The sequence below is a fragment of the Marmota monax genome, unplaced genomic scaffold (assembly GCF_021218885.2).
Source record: "Marmota monax isolate L192 unplaced genomic scaffold, Marmota_monax_Labrador192_F-V1.1 WCK01_AAM20220418_F8-fsc00023, whole genome shotgun sequence".
Lineage (NCBI taxonomy): Eukaryota > Metazoa > Chordata > Mammalia > Rodentia > Sciuridae > Marmota > Marmota monax.
The window spans coordinates 12,449,408-12,471,784 of NW_026692907.1; the positions used below are offsets into that span (position 1 = coordinate 12,449,408).

Consider the following 22,377-nt stretch of genomic DNA (forward strand, 5'->3'; position numbering starts at 1 on the left):
GGAGGATCATGAGTTCAAAGCCAACCTCAGCAACTTAGCAATGCACTTAGCAACTTAAGAAGACCCTATCTTTAAATAAAAGTATATAAAAAAGGGGGGCTGGGGATGTGGCTCATTTGTTAAGCACCCCTCAGTTCAGGAAGGTTTCAGGCACATTTCTCAGTCCTGTGCCATGTAGATCTAAATGTGTTGCTCCTGCTTTTTCTAGGTTTTTTTTTTAATATTTAGTTGTAGTTGGACACAATATCTTTATTTTATTTATTTTATTTTTATGTGGTGCTGAGGATAGAACCCAGGGCCTCGCTTGTGCTAGGCGAGCACTCCACTGTTGAACTACAACCCCCAGCCCCTTTTCCTAGCTTTTGATGATTTGTTTGTTATCAAAAGTGGCTAAATTGGGGGGGTGGGGGGAGCTGGGATTATGGCTCAGTGGCAGAGCCCTTGCCTCACATGTATGAGGCACTGGATTCAATCCTCAGCACCACATTAAAATAAGTAAATAAAATATTATGTCCATCTACAACTAAAAAAATATTTTTAAAAAAGTGGCAAAACTGGAAGTATGTTTGCCAGAGGTTAAGAAAGATGTAAGTTTAGAGTAGAAATAATTTTAGGTAAATTTTACTCCCCACCCCCCACCACCCCCGTTCTTCTGTTGGAATTTGCAACAAGGAGCATGCATTATTTTTATAATCTGAAACACAAAGGTTCATTTTGTCTTATCTTTTTTTATGATTTTATTTATTTATTTATTTTGCATTACAATTCTTAATACACCATTATACAATAATTTATTGTATCTCTGATTATATATAAGGTATGTTGACACCAAATTCACATCTTCATACATGTATTTTGTATAATGATGAGGGTCTCCTTTCACCATCCATGCTATTCCCCTTCTCCCTCCCTTTCCCTCCCACCCTTATTCCCTATCTAGAGGTAGTCTTCCTCCTTTGCTCTCCCTCCCAACCCCATTTTAGTCACCCCCCCCCCTTATATCAGAGAAGACATTCAGGATTTGTTTTTTTGGGATTAGCTAACTTCATTTAGCATAATCTGCTCTAATGCCATCCATTTCCCTGCAAATGCCATGATCTTATTATTTTTTATTGCTGAGTAATATTCCATTGTGTATAAATGCCACATTTTTTTAATCCATTCATCCACTGAAGGACATCTAGGTTGGCTCCACAGTTTAGCTATTGTGAATTGTGCTGCTATAAACATTGATGTGGCTGTGTCCCTGTAATATGCTGTTTTTAGGTCCTTTGGGTATATAGTCTGAGAAGAGGAATAGCTGGGTCAAATGGTGGTTCCATTCCTAGTTTTCCAAGGAATCTCCATACTGCTTTCCAAATTGGCCGCACCAATTTGCAGTCCCATCAGCAATGTATGAGTGTACCTTTTTCCACACATCCTCTCCAGCACTTATCTCGTCTTATCTTAAAAAGTACATTTATCCATGAGTACCATGTAGTTATTTGAGGACTTTGAGTTTTATATTCTGATTAGTAATAAATTTCCCTCCAAGCAGCAGGCCCTGTGGATGAGGGTTAGCAGTCATGGTCTTGGTAAATGCCACTGCTTCAATCCTCTGCTTTCTCCATGTGCTTCCCCTCTTCTGTCTCTCTATGACTCTGACAGTGGAATCCATTCAGGTTGCTAAGAGGTTCTCTCCAGTCCTCTCACTTCTTTCCTTCCCCCTTGTGCCACAGATTCTTATCTGACCCTGGATGAACCAATGAATAACATCACCACATCCCTGGGGCAGACAGCGGAACTGCACTGCAAAGTCTCTGGAAATCCACCTCCCACTATCCGCTGGTTCAAAAATGATGCGCCTGTGGTCCAGGAGCCCCGGAGAATCTCCTTCCGGGCAACCAACTATGGCTCGCGGCTGCGGATTAGAAACCTCGACACCACAGATACAGGCTACTTCCAGTGTGTGGCAACAAATGGCAAGAAGGTGGTGTCCACCACTGGAGTCTTGTTTGTCAAGTTTGGTAAGCAGCCTCCTACTGGGGATGGTCTTTGACCCTCAGCCCAATGTGCTAGGACAACCAGAGTCCACCAGGGCAAGGAAGGAGGAAGTAAGCACTAGATGGTAGAGCAGTCCTAAACCAAGCAGAGCTGTACCCAATTTGCAGATAAATAATTCATGGCCCAGTAGTTAATTAGCATATTTAGGATTGTGCAGTTAGTAAATAGCAGAGCAGGAATGAGGTCCAGTTCTGTCTGATCCTAACACCCTTACTACAAACCACCATGCCACAGAGCTCTTCTTCTCCGCAAGGATGCTCCTGCCCAGACAAGCCAGGGGCATGGCAGTGAGCATGCCCTTCTTCCATGCAGCTTCCTCAGAGATTGGAAGCCCCCTCTCGCTTTTGCAATTGACATCCTCATGCAATCACTCAGCCTTCTATTGGAAGCTCCCTGCCATCTGAAGATGCACTCTGTTGGCTCATCTTTTAGCATTTTTCAGCCCTGAATTGTGGAATAGAGATATGTTCTCTTTGCTATGCTTTTATTCACAGAGGTGGTTGGAGAGGGGAGCTGGAATAAAATAATAAATCCCAGAAAAATAAATATCCCCTTTAGGTGGTTGAGAACTTTAATTTGTAGTAGTTTGATTGTACCCACACTCACCCTCCAATTACCCAGACTGACTATTTCTTTTGTTTTTCTTTCATTTCTTCAGGACCCCCTCCTACCGCAAGTCCAGGTTCCTCGTAAGTACTTTGAGTCTCCTTTTTTTGTCATTTCTAAGCATTTCCTCACTGGTTTCTAGGGCAAAGGCAATGTTGTTCTCTGCCAGGGCCCAAACACTATGTTTTCAAATGTCATTCCATTTTACTTTTACTCTGATATGAAGATTCACAGGAGACCAGCATTGGCAGTAATCTTAAGCGTGGTAATGTGGAATCTGAATGATCAAAGCAACAAATCTTATTACATTTACTATTTTAAGATGAATCTAACATTTAGTGGCAACAATGGACTCGGTAAAAATCAAACAAAAAATGACAGGGTGCTGGCTTAGGAAACTTTACTCCAGCTTAAAGGGTCTGTTGTACATACTGTAAGCATTCTGATACTTTAAATTTATTGAACAGGGCAAAAATTAAGTGATCACTTTATTTTTTATTCCCTTCAAAGAACGAGAAGTTCTAGTTCACATAAGGGGCGGAAGCCCCATACTTGGATAGAGAGTTTTGTGGAATTTGGATTCATTCTGAGACCCTTTTAATGGAGTCTAAAGACTCCCTTTCTTTAAAAGATAAAAGACTCCATTTATTCTTGCTTAAGGGATGTTCATCTTCCACTCTGAAAGTATCCTCTTGGGACATTTTTTCCTTAAGTATATTTTATTTGGGGAGAAAGACCTAATTATTCAAACCTTTGCTCTGCAAGAAAGTCTCCTCCATATTTTGTATTATCTGAAGCGGAATTCCCTGGGTCCATTCTGAGAACACCAACATGTCTGGCCTGGACCACACCCATGGCAAATGGAAGTGCCGCTTAGCTTGCTCTAATCCCCTCTGTGCCACTTAATTACAGTGTGGGGTATTTTAATACATTGGTGTGTTCCTTGAGGCCCAGTGGCCCACAATCCCATTAATAAAATAGGTAATGGGTAAAAATAAACATTGGCCTTCAGCCACACTGTTTTACTACTTCAACAGCAGTTAAAGGCCATTAAAAGTCTTTAAAATCAGCCCAGCGCTAATTATATTCTGCTTGCCCAGGTAGAAAGTGTTGCTTGATTTTAGAAAAGGTTGGAAGTTTGGTCACTTTGCCTTACATTTTTGTAAGTTTTTTTTTTCCCCCCAATAATCTCGCCATAGGTTATATGTGGAATCCTTTTGAAGTCTTATTTAAACAAAGATTAAAACTTCTGTTACTGGCTGTAAAAATGCTTCCCACCCTGGTACCTTATTTGTTCCTATTAATCTGTGTTTCAAGTGTGGTTGATAATCTGCATCACAAGCTGATTAATGTGGTTCTCTAATCTGCCTTTCCTGTTGAGCCCTAGACTTCCTGCCTGCTCAATCTGCATCAGTTATTTGTTGTAATCAAAGTTACTTGTTAAACATTTACATTTCCTTATTTCTGGAAGTGTTTGCTCTTTCTTTGCTGCCATCGTTCTGATGAACCCTAAGTCTCTCATGGTTTTTAATTTTAGACAGAGTTTAACAGTTTTTGTGAACTGATGTCCGTAGAGTAGGTATTAAAGTTTCTTAAAGATGCCTGTTGACAACTGGAAGTGTCTGCTGCCATCCAGCACCTCTGCTACGTGTTCGATGTCCATTTATCCATCACAATATCATGTAGTGTACAGTCACTACCTTTGCTTGGAGGGACTTAACGCCAAAATGCAATCTAAGTTGGAAATCCCACGGGGCCTTTTGCAGGCTGGTCTCCATCTTGATTGCATTCCTCTTGGCATTTTGATGCTCTTGGTTTCTTTCCCTTAGGGACTTGTGATGTGCCTGCTTTTTTTTTTTTTTTTTTTTTTTTTTTTTTTTTTTGTGCCTCTCTCAACCATCACCACTTACCCTGTGAATTTAGTTTGGCATCTGCTCATGGTTTCAGGCTTTATTTGTGCTGTCATTGCTAGTTCCCACCCCTAATCTCAGATAGAATGTTAGTTCCCATCTCTGTCCTCATAGCCCTTAGTTAGAAGCCAAACCTCACTAAAAGTGGATGGCAGATGTGAACAAAATGAGAGCCTTGGAGAATATCACATTAAGGATCCCTCAGAAGGCCTTCTGTTAATTCTTATGCTACTTTTTCCAAAATAAGAGTGAAATGCAATTATAAATTGCTGTTTATTTGAAAGTGCCACAGAATTACTAGGGGAAAAAAAAAAGAATGTCCCTGCCACAACCTAGCATTCAGAAAATCAGGACATCAGTAAAATGTATCAGGTGTATGAAACCTGGCAGGAGCCGAGGGCCCTTGGACTATGGTCACTGGCTACGAAGGGACTGTATTGGGTTTTCTCATGAAGTGCTCAGGATGCTCTTAGAGTAGAAGCAAGTTTCAGATTTTAGTTTGGCATCTGTTCATAGCTTCAGGCTTTATTTCTGCTGTCATTACTAGTTCCTGGCCCACCCCTAACAATTATAGGGCCTGGGGCATGAATACAAATGGAGGCTCACATACCACATATCTAAATATTTAAAAGATTAAATCAAGCTAGCAAAACTGTTAAATGAAATATGTTCTATCCTCCCACATTGACAAATACACCTTCATAACAACAAAATAAAATAAAAATGTAGTTATGTAAAGTTACAGTTTTTCTATGACTGAAAGCCAGCAGTTTTCAAAGGTGACTAATCATTACTTTATATGTCTGGGTATTCTGTTCGTGGGCCAAAATAGTATATATAATTTATTAATGATTTTGTATTCGTTCCATAAAAATTTTTGCCTTCGTTTCAGCAAAAGTAGTACCTACGTTATTTTATACAAGATGTTTATATAGTGTATGCTCTATTGACAACAATGCCAAATAGGACAAACTTTTTCTAATTTTTGTATTTCTTACTTTTTAATACCAATTTTCATTGGGAGAATTCACTCCTCTCAGTCAGTAGCAACTATACCAGAAATATTCCTAAGGTGATATTTAAATTTGGAAATAATATTTTTTTTATTTGTTCTACTTAGTTGTACATGTACAGAATACATTTCAATTCATTGTACACAAATGGAGAACAACATTTCAATAACCTGGTTGTACACAATGTAGAGACACACCATTTATGCTATCATACGTATACCTAGGATAATGATATCCATCTCATTCCACCATCTTTCCTGCCCCCATAACCCCTCCCCATCCTCCCCTTTGCCCAATCCAAAGTTCCTCCATTCCTCCCATGCCCCTCAACCACCATCAGAGATCAGCATCCACTAATCAGCGAATACATTCAGCCTTTAGTTTTTTGGGATTGGCTTACTTCACTTAGCAAAATATTCTCCAATTCCATCCATTTACCTGCAAATGCCATAATTTTATTCTCTTTTAGTGCTGAGTAGTATTTCATTGGGTATATGTACCACAGTTTCTTTATCCCTTCATCTATTGATGGGCATCTAGATTGGTTCCACAGTTTAGCTATTGTGAATTCAGCTGCTATAAACATTGGTGTGGCTATGTCACTATAGTATGCTGATTTTAAGTCCTTTGGGTATAGACTGAGGAGTGGGATAGTTGGATCAAATGGTGGCTTTATTCCAAGTTTTCTGAGGAATCTTCACACTGCTTTCCATAGTGGTTGTACCAATTTGTAGTCCCACCAGCAATGCATGAGTGTACCTTTTTCCCCACATCCTCACCAACACTTATTATTGCTTATATTCTTGATAACTGCCATTCTGACTGGAGTGAGATGAAATCTTAGTGTAGTTTTGATTTGCATTTCTCTAATTACTAAACATGTTGAACACTTTTTCATATATTTGTTGATCGCTTGTATATCTTCTGAGAAGTGAAGAATTTTATGTACCAAGTTCACACAGAGAAATGGGATAATATATGATGAATAATCATTATTACAGAATATACAAAAGATTTCAATAATCATAACATGCCGACATGTTACCCCATTGTGTCTGAATTTAAGAGGACAGTCATGTGTCACTTATCAGGGAGGATACACTCTGAGAAACTCGATGTCAGGCAATCTCATTGTTAAGCAAGTTCCAGAGAACTTAATTACACAAATCTGTGTGGTATAGATCAGTCGCTTGATGTGGCCTCCTGCTGCAACCAGGACACACAACAAATAAGACACATATGAGACTTCATCCAAGGTAACAGCACGCTTACAATAAACCTTTTTGATAAGAAGGGGGAGTACAGTCTAAAGTGACAACAGAGAGTTTCATAAATACATAAACCAGAAGCATCAATATTTCTTCTCATGATGTGCCACATAACACTTTACATGCTAGCTTTTAAACAGCAGTCAGCACAGTAGGTGTGTGCACACCAGCAATACCACACACACGTGAATAACAGGTTGTGCTGAGACCCACTAAGCAATAGGAGGTTTGGGGCCCCATCATAATCTTATGGGACTACACTCATGAACAAGACTGTCATTGACCAAAGTATCATTATGGGGCACATTACTATAATAAGAATTATTTAATTGTTGGTTTTCAAAGTGTCATAAACTGCGTGGCTAAAACAGTAGAAACTGAGGTTAGAAATCCACAATCAAGGTGCTGGCAGGGTTGGTTCTTCGGAGGGAGCAGGAAGGATCTTCTTTTATTCTTGGTTTGTCAGCACCTTGGGGCCTTTACTAGCTTGTTCATGCATCACTTCATTCTCGGCTTTGAGGTTCACACGTTCTTCTGCCTCGAGTATGTTTCAAAATATCCCTCTTTAAAAAATAAATAAATAAACACCAGTCATAATAGGTGTTAGGATCCACCTTGTAGTTCTATTTTTAACTTGATTACCTGTGTAAAGATCCCATTTCCAGGTAAGGTCACATTCTGAGGCACTGGGGGTTTGAACATCCACATACTAATTTAGGGTGACATGATTCAACCCATGACTCTTAATATTGCAAAATTTTCTCAGCCATGTGAAACTCTTGCTGAATTTCTTATTCTAATTCATAAGAACTTTCAGAAGCACAATTTGAATGTAAAAAAACAAGAGGATCGATAGATGCTGGGCAATATTGGAAATAAGTTTATCATGCAAAATCGATTGCATTTGAACTGGAGGAATAATCCCCCAACTTGATTAACTTATCTCTTATTGCAGTGTTTCTGCCTCTGCCATCTTTTCTGTGCTGGAAACAGTGTCCCTGTCCCACTCTGGCAGTGAAACAATAGATAAAAATTTTCACACTATCCATCACATCACCTTTTGTTCCCACAACAATGGCACAAGGCATAGAAAAGTGTTCCCTTGGGCGGGAACAGCTGAGTCCCATGAGTGAATGTCTGAGGTTCTGCCAGCTTGGAGGACCAAGTCCTCCAAGATGCAGAGAGTCCCATGTGTTTTTTGCTCTTAATAAATTTATTTTATGTGTGTTTTTTTTAAAATGTGGGCCCAGAACAGATACCTTCCCTTTCTCTTCTTCTTTTCTCTTTTCATTCTTTCTTTTTTCCTTTCTTTTTAAAAAATTGTTTCACTGAGGTACAGTTTCATCATAAAAGTTAGTCTTTCAAAGTGTACAGTTCAGTGTTTTTACAGTTATGCAACCCTTGCTACTATCTTATTTTAAAACATATTCACTATTTCAAAACTAAACTGCTTCAGCCTGTGGTTAATTCTAACTTAAATTCTGTCTCTCTAAATTTGCCTATTCTAGCTCTTTCATATAAATAGAACCATATTATACTCGTTGTTGTGGCTGGTTTCTGTCACTTAGCATGTGTTTTAGAGGTTCGTCCTCATTATAGAATGTATCATACTTCATCCTTTTCATGGCTGAATAATAGTTCATTGTATAGCTTTACCACCTTTGTTTATCTATTCATCTGTTCATGGACATTTGGTTTCCTTCACCTTTTTCTCATTCTGGATAATGTTGCAATTACTACTTACATACAAGTTTCTGTGGAGTGTATGTTTTGAATCTGTTAGTTATATACGTTGGAGTAGAGTTCTTGTAGCATTTGATGTCTCTATGTCTAACATTTTGAGGAACTGCGAAGCTATTTTCCAAAGGGTCTGAACCATTTCATATTCTCAGAAAGAACGTATAGACATCTGAACTTTTTCACATCTTCTCTAATGCTTTTTTCCTTTTTCAAAAATGTATTTATATAAATTGGGCATAGTATCACAGGCCTCCAATCTCAGCTCCTTAAGTGACTGAGACAGGAGGATTGAAAGTTCCAGACCAGCCTGGATAACTCAGTAAGACCCTTTCTTAAAATCTGAAAAGGCCCAAGGATGTAGGCCTGGGTCTGTGGAATGTTTTCCTAGCCTACATGCGGCACAGGGTTTAATCCCCAGTGCCACAAAATAAATAAATAAGTTTACTTAGTTTTTTATTCAGTCATTATTTATTTATCTACGTATCTATTTTAGTCATCTTAGTGGGTATGAAGTGGTCTCTTATGGTTTTGGTGTTCATTTTCCTAATGACTAAGGATACTGAGACCTTTTCATGCACTTATTGGTCATTTGTATGTCTCTGGAAAAATAGCTGTTCGAATTTTTTGCTTATGATTTACTTGAGTTTTTTCTTTTTTGAGTTGTAAGAGCTCTTTATTTATTGTGGATACATACCCTATCAGATATATGATTCACAAAGATTTCCTGTCAAAGGATTGCCTTTCTTATTTTCTTTGTAGTGTTCTTCAAAACACAAATGGTTTTAATTTTGAGGAAGTCTAACTCATGATTTTTTCTTTTGTCTTTTGTGCTTTTGAGACACCCTTACCTCATATGAGGCCACAAAGATTTACAGGTAGATTTTCTTCTTAGTGTTTTAGTTTTCAAGTTTCAGCTCTCATGCTTAGATTTTTGGTTCATTTTGAGTTAATTCTTGTGTGTAGTGTGAGAGCTCAGATTCATTTGTGTGTGAGTATCCATTTGTCCCCACACCCTTTGTGTTGTTGAAAAGACTATTCTGTGGATTATTTTGGATTGCCTTGACACCCTGTTAAAACCAATTAACCATAAATATATGTGCTTATTTCTGGACTCTTGATTCTATATCATCCTTATGCTAATTTCACACATTCTTGCTTACTCTAGGTTTGTATTAAGTTTTGAAGTCAGAAAATAAGTTCTCTGTATCAGTCAGTATTCCACTAGAGTATCACACTCCTGTAAGCCTAGTGGCTCAGGAGGCTAAGGCAGGAGTATCACAAGTTGGAGGCCAGCCTCAGCAACTTAGCAAGGCCCTATAGTAATACCCTGTCTCAAAATTAAAAATAAAAAGGACTAGTAATTTGGCTTAGTGGTAAAGTGTCCCCAGGTTCAAATCCCAGTGTGTGTGTGTGTGTGTATGTGGTGTGTGTGTGTGTGTGTATGTGTGTGTGTGTGTGTGTGTGTATAAAATTTATTGCAAAGAATTGGTTTATGTGCTTGTGTGGACTGGTAAGCCATGTTTGAAGTCCTGGGGCCAAGTGTCAAATAAACAGGCTAGATAGTCTCGGAAAACTGCTCACGTTGCAGTCCACAGGTAGGAAGCTTCAGTTCTGTTCTAAGACCCTTTGGCTCAGGTCTACTCAGATTATCAGGAAGACCTCCTACATCCACTTGACTGTAGATGTTAGTCCCATTTATAAAGTACTTTTACGATAGCAGCCAGACTGATATTTCCTGAATAACTAGGGACTATATCTTGCCCAAGTTAACACATAAAACTGACCATCATATCCTTCAATGTTTCTCTTAGTCTTTGTTTTTCTCAGTCCCTTGCATTCCATATGAATCTTAGGATAGTTTATTAACCATGTTGACAAGAAGTGGTGAGAGCAGACATCCTGGTCTTTTTTCTTATCTAAAGGGGAGCGCTTTCAGTCTTTCACCATTGACTGATGTTAGCTATTGGGTTTTCATAGATGCCCTTTATCATAAGGAAAGTTCCATCCTATTCCTATTTTGTTTTGTGTTTCTTATTATAAAAGAGTGTTGGGTTTTGTCAAATGCTTTCTCTGTGTGAATGAGATGATCAAAGAGTTTTGTTAGTCTTTTATTATATTGGTGTGGTGTATCACATTGATTTTTGAATGTTAAACCAAGCTTACATTCTTGGAGAAATTCCCACTTGGCCATAGTGTATAATTCCTTTATATGTTGCTAAATTCAGTTTGTTGATCATTTATTGAGGATTTTTGTTTCTGTGCTCATAAGATAATGGCCTATCGTTTTTCAGTGATATCTTTGCCTAGTTGCCATATCAGGACAATACTGTACTCTTAGAACAAGTTGGGAAGTATTTCCTTGTCTTTTATTATTATTATTATTATTTTAGAAGAGTTGGGAAGGAATTCTGTTAATTCAAGCAAATGTTGGGTATAATTCACTAGTAAAGCCATTGTGGGAAGTTTTGAAATGGCTAATTCAAATTCTTCACTTGTTATAGGTCTATTTAAATTTTCTATTTCTTCTTGAGTCAGTTTTAATAGTTTATCTTTCTAGGAATTTGTCCATTCCTTTAAATCATTTAAGTTGTTGGCATATAGTTATTCATAGTATTCCCTTATCATTCTGTTAATTTCTGAAACATTCATAATGATATCCCTTCTTTTTCTCTGAACTTTAATAAATTGTGTCTTCCCCCCACCCCCTTGGTCGGACTGGCTAGTCCAGGTTTACCAACTCTGTTGGTCTTTTCAAAGAAGTAAATTGTGTTGAAAACTGGATGCTTAAATAATATAATATAGCAGCTCTGGAAATCAGATTGTCTGATTGTCTTCCTTCTTGTCTGCTGTGTATTGTCCTTGCCATTTGTTTAGTGTATTACCTGAACTCAATCTATTTGGTCTACATTCTGTGTAATGTAAGATACTAGAGTCTCAGATAGATAGCTCTTAGCAGTTATTGAATGAACAGAGATTTCCTTCAACCAGAAAGTTGCCCATCCTTTGCCAAGGGTTTCATGAAAGTTTGAGCATACCATTAGTACCCCAGCAGTTCACAACTCTGCCATTGCTTTTATCCTTACGAGTGCAGGACCTCAAAGATAGCCAGAGAGGAGAGATTAGGGCTTTCCTTCCCAGCCATGCACACAGCCCTGCTCATAAGAGTGCCCTTCAAAACCCAGGCATATATCAGAGGGTTTTCAAAGCCTCAATGGACATCTCATTTCTCAGATCTTCCCTTTGAGCTTTTGGGCTTTATGGCAAGGCTTCTCTTTCTCATAACTGGTATCACTTCCTCAGGCAAATAGGCTATTTTTTTCAACAAACATCCTGGGACTAGGGCTTTTCCCACTGAGACACTCCAAGTTTAGTCAAATAGGGACAAGCCCTGTGAATGGGACTTTTCTAGAAAGCTGCTAGACAGGCCAAACTATGCCAGTTCTCTGGAGATGAGCCCTCTAAGGATCTGAAAATCCACTTGTCTCCTCCAGTGACTGCAAGGCTGCTGATTTTCAAGGCTACAAAGAACTTGGGAGAAGAAGATGGGAATGGGCAAGGTGAAATGCCCCAAAACGCTGTTTTTAACAATTTTCATCTTTCCCCCTCTGTCTTTTCTCTCACCTACATTACACAAGAAATCCTAGGGTGGAGTTTGTTGTAGAATTCACATTGAATGAATTTCAGCTTTATTTCTTTCCTTTTTTTCATCCTCTTGGGTTTCCTAGACAGAATTGGGTTGTTAAAACTACATGTGGTGGGGGCGGGACCTATCTCATGAGGATGTTGAGATTAAGTGAAATCACAATGATCTGTCTTAGGATCATTGCTATAGTAGGTAGCAATGTGCCTGACACATTCATAGGAGTTGAATAATGTTGACTAACAACACCAACAGCAGCAATGTTGTAATCACTATTTGGAAACAAGAGGCTATGTCACCTTTACAGCCAGAGTCCTTCTGCTGGACAGTACTCCCTGCTCTGAACACCAAACAGAGCCATCGAAACCTTTATTTCCTTTTCTCTCATTGGTTTTTGGCTAAAGTCTCTTTCCACAGAAAAACGAAGTAGCTTTTGATGACCTCTCTCCCTCTTTTTTCTGATTCCAAGTCTCAGCCACAGTGAAGAAGTGGAGCTGGGTGCTGGCCCAGCTCAGGAAGTGATAATAGAACTTTCAACTCAAGATAAACTCAAGGATAACTTTCAGCACAGCTACTCAGACAGCTCAGGGATGAGGCGTCTTGTAGTGAGAGGACCAGGAAGTCAAATAGCAGCTGAGTGAAGCCACAGAGGGCTTTTACCCCAGGGAAGCAGCTCATCAGATTGCCTTAGACTCAGCACTCTGCAGACCAGGGGCAGATGGTGAGAGTGTAGAGAGATTAGATAAGAAGGGTTTCCAAATCCCAGGGGAAGAGATCCAAGAGTACAGAAGGTTGAGAAGCCAAGTCCGTATGTCTCAATCCACAACCATCACTCAACAATCCCCACTGGATGAACAGGGTGTGGAAAGCTTCCTATTAAAACGATACTTGTGAAGCTTGGCAATGCATATCCCTGTGTGCAGAGCACATCCAAAGGGAGAAGGGGAAGATAAGTCCTTGCTGTCTAGGAGCACACCTTCCAAAAGCTTGCCCACCCTCCATGAGCTTCTCAGCATATGAGTTAGTTACATATATGTATCTCCATGTTAACCCAGCACCTAGTACATAGTAGATGCTCAAAAAAAATGTGCTAAATTGAAGGTCAAAACTCTCTGTCTTTAAAGCCCTTTTCCAAATTTGACAAAGTTTTATTCATTTGCTTACTACATTCTTATTGAGTTCTTTCTATGTTCTAAGCCTCTAATTAAGCTGTTTTTAAGTTATAGACTTAAAAAATCAATATCACAATACTCATTCAACACCTGATGAATTCCCTTCCTGTGTTTATGAGTTTTGACATTTGCTTCTACCCAAGGTTGCAAGGAAGGTGATGCTCAAGGAAAAGAGAAAAATCTCCACCCTGTCCCTGGCTGTGGGTAAACAGACAGCCCCAGAGGAATCAGTGTGGTTTAGAACAGTAACCCTCAAATTGTGACATGCATACAAATTACCCGAGAATGATGTTAAAATGCAGGTGCTGAAAGCATCTCTGGGTGGGCCTGAGACTCTGCATTTCTAACACATTCCCAGGGCTTGCTGGTGCTGCTGGATCTCACACTCTGAGAAGCACAGATTTAGAGAATTTACCCACCTGGGTTCCAGTTCTTACTGTGCCATTCACTGGCCAGTGAGCCAATTGCTTACTTTCTCTGACCCCAAGTTTTTTACTTGCAAATTGAGGAACTTTGGCTATGATGTCTTCTAAGATTTCTTGCAACCAAATTTGAGGACTAATTGAAACTCAATTTATATTTTCTATATTACAGTAAGACCCTCTCATGGTTTTGAATTTTTTGCAATATGCTCTTAGATCTTTTTTCTCTGTCCTGAGGGTGTTAATAGTCCCCCCACTTTTTTTCCCTCCTCTTGTGATCTCCCATCCTGCCCATTCCAGACCTTGCCCAGGTAAATTGAGTCAGTGAGAAAAGTTTTATGGAGAACCTCCACATGGTTCTGAAGTGGCTGTGGTTTTCTGTCCTCTGGTGCAGGAGAGATTGCTGATTTTTCCACAGGTCAGCAGCAGTCAATATGCCAATTTGGTACTCAGGTGGCAAATTCTAATCCCCTTCACCTTTTCAGTCTAATATTCATATTTCTTCCTCTCTTTTTGTCAAGTCGTAGATTTTTTTCATCACCATCATTGTTGACAATTTCATCTCATTGCTTTCCCCTGTCTCTGTCTCCTCTCCCTGCACCCCCCACCCCCAGTATTTACACATGCTCCAAAAACTGTAGGTGGGATCCTATGTCTTACACTCTCGTTTTTCTGAAAATCATACAAATCTTCTGCCTTTTATTATTACCTAGGGCAGTATTTCTCAACCCAACACATACATTAGAACCCCCAAGGAGATTTATAAACTACCCACACCCAGGCACCACCACAGACAAGTTAGGAGCCCTGATATAGTATGTTATAAAGTTATGATAAATGGTTCCACATACACGTCGCCAGACTTGAGAAATATCATCTCCCATCCCCCTCTCACCTGAAGGGAACATGTATTAAACTGCCCAGTTCCACCTCTCTTGTTGGGGAGAACAGAAAAGCTATCACGTGGGATCTCTCAGTCCCCGTGGGTTGCATATCTAGCTCTCTGCTCCAACACGATATTGCAGAGAGCAGAGTAGTGGAAGCAGCAGAAACTCTGCCTGGAATGTCACATGCCTACTGCATCATCAAGGACCCACTGGGAAAACATAACCAACTGATGATTTTTAAAAAATATTTATTGTTTTTAGTTTTAGGTGGATACAATATCTTTATTTTATTTTTATGTGGTGCTGAGAATTGAACCCAGTGCCTCATGCATGCTAGGCAAGCGCTCTACCACTGCGCCACAACCCCAGCCCCCAACTTATGATTTTTAACACAGGAAATTTAATGTAAGAATTTGCTAAAAAGTCACACAAGGGACAGTGATCAACATCAGCAACAGGCAGAAGCCCCAGCAACATCTAGACTGGAGGAACAAAGAAAAGAGGTGATTTTACCCCAGCCCAGGTTTGGGATCATCTGTGGAGGCTAGAATAATGGCAAGTCTGGCTCATGTGGAGTCACCAGAGATTCTTCCACTGCTAGGGTTACTGATCAAGGCAGAATGAAGCAGGAGAAACTACTTGGCTTCTCCCTTCCTCCCCATATCCAAATGCAAGCCAGTGTCTCCACTGGGGAACTTAGAAGAGACCCATCCACATGGCCTGGGAATTGCCGCTGCAGAGGCCATCTACCTGTGGCCATCTACATGGAACAGAGCAGGGAGAGGGCAAGGGGGGAATCCAGGGCACACAGGCCCAGCCCTGCACTGATGGCTCACATAGATTTACCTACCTATAGAAAGGTGGGAGTGGAGACAGGTGGGAGGAAATGGCATGGGGAAAAGATAAGACATTCAACTGTCCTCCTTGTCCAGTCTCTGGTAGAACCATTCCTGTGAGCAGTTGGGTTGTGGAACTAGCCCTGGAGCAAAGGTCAAAGCTGAAAGAGCAGCCATGTTGGTACTATTGGCTAAGTCCACAGGCAAAGCTTTGAAGAAGGTGCAATCCTCAAGGGAAACTATAAAAGGAACTAGAATAAGACCTTTTATTCTGTAATACTAGTTCTGATTTTCAGAACGTTTTTTTAAATCTCTTCTGATCTTAATGCTACCTTATAGCTTTGACAAGATAGCTTCATGTCTTAATTTTCTGTCTAGCAAAATGGAAAAATAGATTAGTGATCAGCCTCCCTCTTTCTTATCATAGCAAGTACTATTTAATTGCATAAGGAGGGGTCAACAAGAAAACCTCCTAGAAATTTGCTTCTTGGGATTCTAAAGATACAATTTGCTAACTGTGGTAAACACTTACTGAGTGCTATTCTGTGCTGGACATATTTATAAAACTCATGTTAAGTGTGACCTCATCAAATCCCTTGAGGAGGCACTGTCAAATCCCCATTGTATGGATGAAGTAATTCATTCAAGACTCAACTGGCAAAGGAAGAAGCTTTGATTTGAGGCCAGGCAGGTGGACTTCAGAGTTCACACATTAGCCATTCTTACGCACTGCTTCCCCTCGTTATGGGAGGTGAGCAGTGTATGAACTCTTGCAGGAATTACACATTTGGTCTCCTTAAGTATTTGATTGTTGAGCAGATTCACAGTGCACAAAAAATTTATCCTCATGGAGCAATTTTATTACACGCAAGGGATATGGCCTCAGAATTCCAGGAGCTAGATATGCAACCCAGAGGGGCTAAGAGATTCCATGTGCCAACTTTTTTGTCCTCCCCAATCTGGGTTGTACAGGACACCCTTAGTCTGTAAGTCTCAAACCTTCTCTGGTGTGCCTGTGAAGCACCTGGATTCCAAGAACGCTAATGTCATCTCATAGTAGAGGGCTCTTTGGGTGAGCTGGTCCCAAAGACACATTTGGCTCCATGACACACCTGAATCATTGAAACTCCAAGACTGAAATCAGGGGCAAATTATAAATCCAATTATTATTACTAAATAATGCTGAGCAGCTCATACCTCCTACCTCAAACAACTTGCTTTCATAGAAAGTATGAACATACATAAGTATGTATATACATAGTATATACATTCCATAGTGAATGCCTGTGATCTGTGGTTCTGAATATTATCACTCTGAGATTAGTTTAATTCTGCTGAGATTAACCCATGCTATTCACCTCTCTTAGCCTTGCATAGTTTGTAAATCAGGAACTTATGCATAAAATACAAATAGTGGTAGTATAACCCAAATGCAAATATTGGCACTGGATGGGAAATGTTCTATAAATATTGGAATAGCCATTATGAGTCAGTCAGTCATTACTATCTATTACTTCAGCAGATGGCCTAGAATTTTTATAGCCAAGGTATAATGTGACTACCTTCCACTCATTCCAAGATGACTTGGTAGCTAGCTTTGTGCTCACATGAAATCCTACCTTTCTCTCAAAGCCATTACAATATACCATGATGGGTGCTGTGGTGTTTTTGTGTGTCTCTACTGTCCATTAGAAACATAATGTAAGCCACATAAGTAATTTTAAATCCACTGGTGTCCATATTTTTATTTATTTATTTATTTAGTGGAGGGGGGCACTACTGGGGATTGAACTCAGGAGCACTCAACCACTGAGCCACATCCCCACTCCTTTTTATTTTTATTTAGAGACAGGGTCTCATTAAGTTGCTTAGAACCTTGCTGTTGCTGAGGCTGGCTTTGAACTCGTGATCCTTCTGCTTCAGCCTCTTGAGCCACTGGGATTACAGGTGTGTGCCACTGCACTTAGCAGTGGCCACATTTTTAAAAGAAACTAGTAAAATTCAATATATATTTTATCTAAACCAATATACTCAAAATATTACTTTTTCAACATGATGATGATTATCCAGTTTTTACTAAGAGATAATTGACAAGTAAAAATTGTATATAACTGAGGTATTCAGTGGTCTTTTTTATATACATCAAAGTGATTTCTGTAATAAGATATCCTATATTCTTTTTCTCCAAGTCCTCAAAATCTAGTATTTTGTATTTACAGCACATCTTAGTTTGAATACTAAATTTTCATCAAAAATACTTATATTTTATAAAATTGACAATTAAAAGGCTAGTTTCACATTGTCAGGTTGTTTCAAATGTATTCAAAGTTTTCCACAACCAATTTGAATACCCAAAAGTCATTTTTTTCTTTAGTGACAAAACTGGTTCATCACTTTTAGAGGAACTGATTTGACTTTGAACCCCCAGTACATTAGTTTCCAAGCTATGACTATCCAAGTTAAATAAATGCACTACATCTTGTATCAACTTACTACTATTTATATCAAATTCAAAGAAATAGTGCATAAATTGAAAAGCAGCCTAAATTTATCAATATCCACAAAGCATTCCTGAAATTTTTTTCTTGTAGTTTTTGTGGCCAGCTTACAAAATGCTGCCTATTACAATTAAAATCTTTTGCCTAGTGATTCATGTTAAGTGTATAAAAACCATGATTGTTGATTTGTATTGTGAAAAGCCTCAATTACAACATGCATTCCGTAAATGTCTAGCTAAGTTACAAGCTAAAAGTTTAGCTTGTTCTGATACAGTGTGGGATCGTTGAAAAATGTAAATCACATTGCCATTTTTGTCTTTGATTATTGAGTATTTGGCAAGCATCCCTCCATTTCAAGAAAGTCTTGAATTGGAGTTAACAGTACAATAAATCTTTGTACAACTCTTCCATGATTCAGTTAACAAGCATTGGCAATGAACACAAGATCACTGAGGACATTGCCTTTGATTTCTTTCAATGTTTCTAAAAACTGGCAATGATTCCATTTCCACATATATGAAATGATTTTAATAACTATATCCATGACACTGTTCATAAAATCTGCTTCAGAAAACTGAACACAGATATTTTCAATATGTATCATACAGTAGAACAAAGCAATAAGGGTACCATTGGGGTTCTTTTAAAATTTCACTAAGTTTACATTTTTGACCTAATGGCTGAAGTACATCTGTCATGATAGAAACCATTTTTTTTCATACCTTGCTGAAATTCTTTGACAGATGTAAAAGATTAAAAAACACCTACTTCACAAATTCAACTTTATAGGTACAAATTGGCGTGTGTGTGTGTGTGTGTGTGTGGTGTGTGTGTGTGTGTGTGTGTGTGAGAGAGAGAGAGAGAGAGAGAGAGAGAGAGAGAATGGAAGCCCTCCGAGATGAAACATAACCCAAAATATTAATTTGATCATTTCTTTTATATCTCATGCCTCATCTAAAACTAAAGTGCCTGAAATTTTTCAAATTTTGAATCAATTGATCTTTGATTTTCTTAGAAAGATTTATATTCTACAGGCTATCCATAACTAAAATAATAATCTCTCTTACCATCTATCCATTTAAAAATGGTTTTATAGCTGCTCAGTTACAAGCCCAGATTTTGCTAAAATTCTGTAAACTTTTTAATTCTTTTATATTTTTGGTATGGCATTTAATTCTGATCTCAGGTGACCAATGTCATTCTTTTTTGACTACTGAAAGGAAGTTTATTAAAAATCAAAACCACTGTGTTTGTTGAAAATGTCTCATTAACATAGTCCACTTTATTACCTTTAATTTCTTTTTTTTTTTTTTTACACAACACATAACTTTTTTGTGTGTACCCTTGCCCCAGTTGACATTCATCATGAAATTTACAGCATACTTTATCCCAGTCTCTTTTATCCATTACTTTCCTGTTTCAGAAAGTCTTTCCTTGGCCAAAACACTACAGAACTCATAACTTCTCCAAAATAGTATGTGTTTGAATCAGTTTTCTGTTTAGGGCTAAAAATAGAAATTCAGAAAACAGCGGCAGTCTGACAGGATTTCAAAGCCGCATTCAGCAGGCTGCGTTTCCTCTTGGATTCAATGCATACATTTATGTGCGCGTGTGCACCCTTGTGATTGTTTGGGTGATCACCCTGATTAAAGAGAAGGGGCAAATTGCAAAGAGAAACACAACGAAGTTGCAAAGTAAAGTGTTATTCTTTTAGATTAGGGTTAATTTTGAAACAGTCCACCACTCTGGCAGGCAGACCCTGCGGAGGTTCAGAACAGCAGGAGGAGGCAGCACAGCTCAAATACCCGCAGCCTCCAAATAGCAGCGGGTCCCTGACTTTCCTTGCTTCATCATTATTATTATTGTGAAAAAAATACATATAACATAAATTTTGACCGTTTTCAAGTGCACAGTTTAGTGGCAGGCAGCCATCAACACTATATAGTTAGAAAATGCTTTTACATCCCAAAAAGAAATTTCGGAGTCTTTCCCCCTCCATCCCTGCTTTTAGCCCCCAGCAACCACTAACCTACTTTCTGTCTCTGGATGGTTCATAGTTGCCTAGTGTCCTGGGAGAGGAGGGGGAGCCATTAAGGCAAGGATTCTCTCCTCCCCCAGCTGCCAGTCCCAGCCTCAAGAGGATTCCCTTCCTCTACCATATTGCGCTTCCCTGTTCCCCATTATGTTGCCATCCTTCTGTCAGTGATTTAGATGTTGGAGCATGGATTAGATCTTTGTAACCTCTGATACAGAGAGAGCGCTTGGTTAATACCTGAACAGTGAATGGGCATATTGGGGATAATGCCAGTGCCCCCATTTTAGAATGGAGAAATTCCCGATGTTACAGAATAACCCATGAGGCTTCTTTCTTCTGTAAAACTGGGATAACAATAGAATCTACTCAAAGGATTGTGAGCATTAAGTGAGATACTATGTGTCATTCACCAACCACAACCTGGCACTTAACAAACTCTCCAGAGAAGTTTGCTGTTAGTCCTATTATTTGGAGGGAAGGTCTGCTTTCTGTGGCTTCTTGTTGCTGTATGGCTGTACGGCTCTTGGAGGCTCTCTGGGGGTCCTGGATTAAAGAGAAATATGGCCAATCTCCAGGAAAACAAGGGCTCTGGTACAGAGGCCAGAATAAACCCTCCCAGTTCTCGTTGTCACTGGAGACTGAGAAGTGGAATTAATAGAGTGTCTTGAGTTGATCACAGTTCATTTACAGCCTGATTTCCCAAGTATTGTGCACCAGATGAGACGTAAGGGATGGTGATCGCAAATGGAAAGTGGGATATTGTTAACTGGGGCCAATATAAATATGTTTGTGGGGAGGGCAGAACAAAGGCCTGATGTTGACAGAAACCATGCTAGTGTTTAAAGCATGACTTCATCCTAGTAAAAATCATAGTTCCCTGGGGCCTGCCAGGGAATGGAAGAGCCAGGGTTATCTGTACCTACTCATGCCAGGAACCTCAAGGGTGTGGGCAACCTATATGTGGCCCTGACCCAGCTCCCCCAAACCAGCCTGGCATGTGGAGGGAGGGGCTTGGTCTCTGGCATCTGCCATGGAGTCAGAAACAGACCAGGCTGAATCCCAGCTCTGCTAGGCATTGTCTTCATTTAGCTGGGAGCCTGGGTTTTCCCAAATGGAAATTCAGATAACTCTACCCTCCAGAGCAGTTGTGATGAGTAAACAAGATAAATAAGATTTAAAAGAAGTAGTAAATTAAAGAAAGCCTGTGGTGTATTTGCACTAACCTCGCCTGTTTGTGTGTGCTCTTCTCTCCCCAACACCAGAAGCACTGCAGTTCCAGGCCCCAGCTCCAGCCTCCCCACCCCCGACTTCGCTTAGTCCACCTCTTCTTGGTAAATCTGTTTTTTTTTTTTTTTTCAGTTAGTCCTTTTGCAAAGTGTATAAAGGTTGCTGGGCTAAGAGAGTGGAATGTCAGGGAAACCCCAAGAAAATACTGTTCAGTTGGGGTTCATATTCTCACCCAGCCAATAAGACGATCCCAATCACTCCTCTGCCTGACCCTTGCTTCTTCTTCTGCCCTCTATTTGTACCCCTCCCCCATTTTTAAATAATAAATTGAGATGTGAGGCTTTGAAGGAGCCAGGGTAACCTCCAAAAGTCCTTGTGGAAAACCTTAGCCGGTAGGTTGTAGCAGGACTCCAGGTTATGCAGTCCAGGCCCCAAGAACAGGACCTGATGAAGCTCACCAGCTCATGGCCACTCACCACCTCCAGTTTCCTGCCCTGAAAGTTTCCAGTGGAAATTCCCCAGCTTCGATTGGAGTGCAGGGCTCTGTAATCTTGGAGACACTCAACATACACCCCACAATTAAGGCGTTGCAACTCCACAAAGTGTTTCTTAAGAAAATGCAATTAGATCATTTGAAGATGGATTAGCCTGCCCTCTGTACAATTTAAGAAAAATCACATTGGCAAACGACAGGGCCTCTTTGAAGAACTCTGAAGGAAAGTCACTAATGAGCTCTACACTGGGCTTCCCGGTTCCCCAAGGGTTAACACAACGTGTGGGAATGGAAAACAATCCCCTGTGGATTAAAATGCTGTGTCAGAGGCTTGTGAGGCCCCTTTGTAGCCAGGCCCCCAGGCCAGGTTCACTTAAGCAGAGGTCTAGTTAATCAGAGTGGTTAATCAGAGTTCTATGGCTGCTTGGCAGTTTCTAATGGGCGTCCAGCTGAGTGTCTAACCAGTGAAGAACTGTCCTTGAGGAACTTGATTGAAAAAGGTGAAGGACATCTGTTGTGCCTATTCACCCAAGGGCAAGTCTTTTGGCAGAGTCACTTGTTCTTCTCAGGTGAGCTGACTCTTAACC

At 39.7% G+C, this 22,377-nt stretch overlaps 1 protein-coding gene across 1 annotated transcript in view; it reads left to right on the top strand.

Moving 5' to 3' along the window:
* The window catches only part of Ror1 (receptor tyrosine kinase like orphan receptor 1), a 393,376-nt gene that overhangs the window by 267,391 nt on the left and 103,608 nt on the right, over positions 1-22,377 (top strand). Inside the window, exons 3-4 of the mRNA XM_058581546.1 lie at positions 1,719-2,006; positions 2,702-2,732. Of these exons, the coding sequence (XP_058437529.1) occupies positions 1,719-2,006; positions 2,702-2,732 (319 nt within the window). The remainder of the gene's footprint in view (positions 1-1,718; positions 2,007-2,701; positions 2,733-22,377) is intronic.